The sequence below is a fragment of the Magnolia sinica genome, chromosome 5, assembly GCF_029962835.1.
Source record: "Magnolia sinica isolate HGM2019 chromosome 5, MsV1, whole genome shotgun sequence".
In the NCBI taxonomy this organism is placed as follows: Eukaryota; Viridiplantae; Streptophyta; class Magnoliopsida; order Magnoliales; family Magnoliaceae; genus Magnolia; species Magnolia sinica.
In genome coordinates, this window is record NC_080577.1 from 15,160,728 (window position 1) to 15,166,254 (window position 5,527).

The 5,527-nt window shown below is 43.8% G+C and overlaps 1 protein-coding gene across 1 annotated transcript; it reads right to left on the reverse strand.

The window, feature by feature from the left end:
* Positions 1-407: 407 nt before the first annotated feature.
* Positions 408-2,995, reverse strand: LOC131246955 (protein DETOXIFICATION 49-like). The gene is made up of 2 exons (XM_058247412.1): positions 2,732-2,995; positions 408-1,880 (listed from the first exon to the last, which is right to left on the reverse strand). The coding sequence occupies exons 1-2, from the start codon at positions 2,993-2,995 to the stop codon at positions 444-446; spliced, it is 1,701 nt and encodes a 566-aa protein (XP_058103395.1). The 3' UTR covers positions 408-443.
* Between the last annotated feature and the right edge of the window lie 2,532 nt (positions 2,996-5,527).

Here is a 5,527-nt window from a genome sequence, read left to right on the forward strand (position 1 = left end):
CCAGACACAGCTACTTACAAGCTCTTTGTTTCTCTGCTGCTTATTCAATTGGAATTTCAACATTAGATAGTGCTTACAATCATCAATGGTCTACATTCAATTCCATTCTTCGAATGGTTGACATCATCCCTACAGACAAATAAGGACAGTCCATTACTTATCCTTGGTGAGGCCCACCTACCGAACTAGCTATGACACTGATCCATGTAGCCCACCTGGCCAACTACGATCTTGACCATTCATTTTGGTCGGAGGGCAACAGTTATTCGCGTAATCGCCACTAATGCAAAGAGCTCTTCATTAATGCTTCTAAAATCAGTTATACCGTTACAACCATCCTACAATCAGTCGTTCTTTTCTCCTAAATCATCATCAATGCATGCATCCATTGTTATTTTCTGCCTACTTTCAAAAATTCTCCAAAACAATTTCCACCATTCAGTCTAAGTGTCAACAGCTCCCTTTTCTTCATCTCCACCGTCCATCACACACACCTTCTTCACATCATCACCCTCATCATATTCTTCCACCACCATCCCAACACCCGTGATCTCCTCAGCTCTCTTAACCTGCGCACCCCAATCCGTCCTAAAGAGCACCACTCCCAGCACCACGGCGCACGATATCTGAGCCCCTAACAACCCAAGCCACAGCCCCACGAACCCCAGCCCCACCCCAAAACCTAGCCCAAGTGCCAAAGGCAGCCCCACACCATAGAATCCACCCAGGTTAACGTGCGCACCTAGGTCAGCACGCGCACTCCCCCTCAGCACTCCACACATGGTAGTCTGTGGGCAGTTTCCTAACTCACACAACCCCACAATAGGTAGTGCTGCAACCGTTAGCTTCAACACTCCTGGCCCACTTGTAAACATGTGGCCCCACCACCCTCTGGCCCACACAGCAAATCCCATAGCTAGCACTCCCATGAAGGCCCCACAGATGGTCCCCACTGCAGCTGCCCTCCTCGCGCCATGTGGCCGCCTGGCACCTAGCTCGTGGGCCACCCTTGTAGATACTCCATAGCTCAGTGAAGAAGGGAAGACGTAGATCAACGACGTGGCCTGGATCAAGATCCCGATCGCGGCGACTGTGTCTTTTGGATTCCCAAACAACCCACATACAATGATCATGAACTCATACCACCACCACTCCAAACATATGGAAATGCAGCTTGGGACAGCTAGTGAGAGGTAAGATCTCCATTCTCTCATGCACTCGAGGGACAATCTTGTCCATGTTTTCTGGTGGGCCTCACTTAAGAAAATGGAACAAATCAAGAATAGTACTAGGTTAAAGTTGGAAAGAGCAACACCCATGGCAACACCTTTGATGCCTAATCCAAGTGTTATTACCAGAAAGTAGTTAATGGGTATGTGGATTAGAGAGACTAAGATGGAAGAGATGGCGATCGGGCGGGTGATGTTTTGGGTCCGTAGATAAATACGAAGCGGGTGGACGAACGCTTGAGCAATCAAGTCAGGGAGACAGTAGAGAAGGTATGTGTGGGCCACTTTAGTGATGGTGGGGTCCTGGCCAAGATAGAGGAGGATTTGATCGACGTTTAGCCAGAGAAGTGAGATTGGGAGACAGGTGAAGAGAAGGATCACGACCGTTCGATGGAGTGTTAGGCTCAGGAGGGTCCATTTTCTAGCACCATAAGCTTGGCCACAGATGGGTTCCATGCCCATCGCCAGGCCGAAGATGATAGAGTAGCCTGTGATGTTGGCAAAGCCGACAGCGAGAGAGCCAGCGGCGAGCTCGACCTCGCCAAGACGGCCCAAGAAGAGCATGGACACGAGGTTTCGAACGTAGAACAGGAGTCCTGCTATGGTTGCTGGTGCTGAGATTCTTGAGAGGGCCTTGAGCTCTTCAACAATCTGAGTAAAAGAAAATAGACATTCAAGGTTAATGTTTGAAGTCTAGAGAACTATGTGAATCGTCTATTGGGTGGGCCATACATGTGGCCCACTGGGCCATTTTCCAAAATGCTATCCTGTCGGATGATCCTAGCCATTAAATAGGACCTAAAATGTGGACAGTTAAGAAACACACCATCCAGGCTTCCACATTTCATGAGCAAGAACTCATCCAAAATCAATGTCTAGGATAATCCTGCCACTATGCTTTTGAGCTTAAGACCAATAGAGAGGATAGCCCAGATGCAAGAGAAAATGAGCTGCCGCTTGAAAGAAAATGAATAATTAATGAGAGAACTGATCACCTACAAACAGATGTAGGTTAAAATAAAAAAGGGTTGCAGCGTACCAGCAGTTTTAGGTGATCAGTACTCAATTACGCATTACTGGCCCCCATGCAAGTTGCTTGTACAGCTCCGCTGTACGTTGTACGTGAAATCCAACCACCCAGATAGTGGGACCCAAAACAGATATTGTAGTCCAAAATTTACAGAAAAACAATCATCGAACAGTCCAAATTCAGCAACAAACGTCCATGAATCAGAGGTCCAGATTGTCTAATCATTTTGATTGGATAAGACAATCTTAATAGATTCCACTATTGGGCAGGTTTGGATTTTGGGTTACATGCCACGTGTATGGTATAAGTCACCACAGCACCATAGCTCATGAAGATGGCAATGGGCCCCACATGATGCATTGTAGTCATTTGCAGTGCAACTCATCCAAACCCAAGTAATTAGAATAACATATAAGTGTCTTAACATTGCTCATACAAATCCAACCCTACATATAGTGGGCCATGGTGTTACCTCAAGATACAATGGCGATTCCTGTGGCGATTCCTGTCTATCTTCCTTTGATGATATTGAAATCTTCTCTACTTTAGCCGACAAACACTTATTAAGGCAATTGTTGCTTTCGCTACATAACAAGGGTGCTGCAGGAGAGTCATCAGGACCGTTCTCTTTGATCAGAATGGGGACCTTATCGCCACCGTTGGGGATGCTATTGGACGGCAGTGATGAGCAGAGGCACATTGTTGGGGTTGTGGGTAGTGATGAGCAGAGGCACATTGTCGGGGTTGTGGGAAGTGATGAGAAAAGGTAGATTGTTGGGGTTGTGGGAAATGTAGTAGTAATGTGGAGGGGATTTGAAATGGAAGCATGGTGGGTGTATATATAGGCAATAGAGAAGCTCAAGTCCGGTGTATGCAAAGTCAAGTTCGAGATTAAAACAAGCTCTGAACGTAGACTTCATCGATCTATCTCAAGGGGACGTTAGGCTTCTCAGTACTTAGTATTTCCCCAGTATGAGAGAGAGAGAGAGAGAGAGAGAGAGAGAGAGAGAGAGACGTGGGAAAAGATAAAAGAGAGTCGGCCAAAGAAGGGGGAAGACAAGGGCGGTACAAAAGGTTAGAAGAGAAAGATAGGATTGCACACGAGAGTTTATCTTCTATGAGGGGGTTGAGACAAAGGAGAGGGGTGGATTTATTAGAAAGCAAGATCTCGATCTTGGACAACCTTGCGAAATTCTCAAAGAGAGAGAGAGAAAGCTGACTTGGCTGACTCTTGGATAATGACAATGCATGCCTATAAAAACACATCAGAGTCGGGATATACGTTTTACTGTATGTGGAAACATGGGATTCGTATTTTCGGACCTGTTCATTTGGTGGGTATGGACGGTTTTAGGACGCGGATCAGGTGATGATATGTATGTATTTCATATCCACGCCGTCCATCCGCACTTGGCGCTTGGTATTAGCTAAGATTAGGTGGGATGGAATTGCATTTGGTCAGGTGCAAATTCCATCCGGTATTTGATTAGGAAGGGAAGGGTTAGGATTAGATGGGATGGAATTGCATTTGGTCCATGTGGGTCATGGGTTTGATACCCATAGGTGGTGAAATCCCACGGCGGGCGTGGGTGTGTGTGTTAAAAAAAAAAAAACCAAAAAAAAAGAAAGAAAAAGAAAAGAATTTTTTTTATTTATCTATTCCAAAAATGAGAATTGAATGACTAAAATAACATGTTATTTCTAGACATGCAATCATTGTACAAAATATATATGGTGTTCATCTGGCATGTATGAACCAAAAAACGAAGCAGATCCAGAGCTGAAGTGGACCACACTATTGGAAACGATGGTGATTAAATGCCCACCATTAAAAACTTCATGGGGGCAACAAAAATTTTGGATCAAGCTAATATTTTTGTTTTCCTTTCATAGAGATTTGTGTGACATTATCAACTGGTTGGATGGCAAATAAATATTACAATAGGCCCTATGAAGGTTTTAATGGTTGGTGTCATTATATCCACCGTTTCTTGTGGTGTGGTTTACTTGAGCCTTAGATCTATATTAATTTTTTTGTTTTACTTCCCAGAATGAGCTGACAAAATAGATGGAACATGAATGATCAAATTCGCTCATACGTGTGCGAGTTCCTGGACGCTCATACGTATGCGAGTTCCGTATGGATTTATGTACTGGTTTCCACGTGCCACTTGCCTGGGGATCCAAACGGGTAGGACCCACCCCCACTCCGTTTGACTCGGTCTCATTTCAATCATTTATCGATGGGGAGACTTGTTTTGTTGTGGACAGAAACCGATACCACTAAGACGATAGGAGATTTCATGGGACCATATTTAAAACCATGCCCACACGTTTGACCTATCATGACAGTATGTGGAATCCAATCCGTGCATCAGGTTCACCTTATCATGTTCACTCTACCACCCAAAACTCAGACTGATCCAAAACTCAGGGGGCCACACAACAGGTGGCAATTTAAAATCACTACCAAAACCTCTAATTTCACGTGTGGTGATCACCTGAGTTATGTACTGGCCCGAAATTTAGGCCTTGTCTGATGAATCTACTGGATGGCACTTGTTGGCAGGGTGAGGAGAAGCGAGTCTGATGGATGGTCTAGATGACATATAGACATCATGGTGGGTCTCACACAGCTAAAAACATATTATGAGAAGCAAATATGTGATGTATGGAATGAAATTTATGACATGCACAGGTCTTAAAAATGTCACGTAGATTATTTTATGGCATGTTTTATCAACGGGGAATGCATGAAAATAGGAGTCGTATCATGTTTGATGAGTTGGTATTTGGCATTTATGAAAATGTTACTGTTTTTGGTGTGTTGGACAAGGGAAATGAAAAATCATGTGCACTTATTTCATGTTGGACAAGCAAATATGTCATGAACAAGTTAACTAATATTTTAGGGTGGTTTAGGTTGGCCCGGCTTCTCTCGATGGGTGCCACTTTGACTGTGGGCCCCACTTTGATGCATGCACTGTATATTCGCATTGTTCATATGTTTTGTCAGTTCATTTCAGAGCACAAACAAAAAAATGTAAAGTAAATTCAAATTTCAAGCAAACGACTCCAAAGCAAAAAGTGGTGAATGAACAACCAGAATTAAAATCTTCTCAAGGCCCACCATAATGTTTATTTTCAATCCAAGTTGTTGATAATGCAACACAGACATGAATGAAAAGAAAAAACAAATATCAACTTGATTCAAAACTTTTGTGGCTCATAAGGAGTTTTTAACTATAAATCACTACTATTGCATGTA

Coding starts and splice junctions, on each gene's coding strand:
- LOC131246955 (XM_058247412.1), bottom strand. CDS start 2,995: ATGTGCCTCTGCTCATCACTACCCACAACCCCAACAATGTGCCTCTGC. Junction 1,881..2,731: donor AATCGCCATTGTATCTTGAG/GTAACACCATGG, acceptor TCTTTTACTCAG/ATTGTTGAAGAGCTCAAGGC.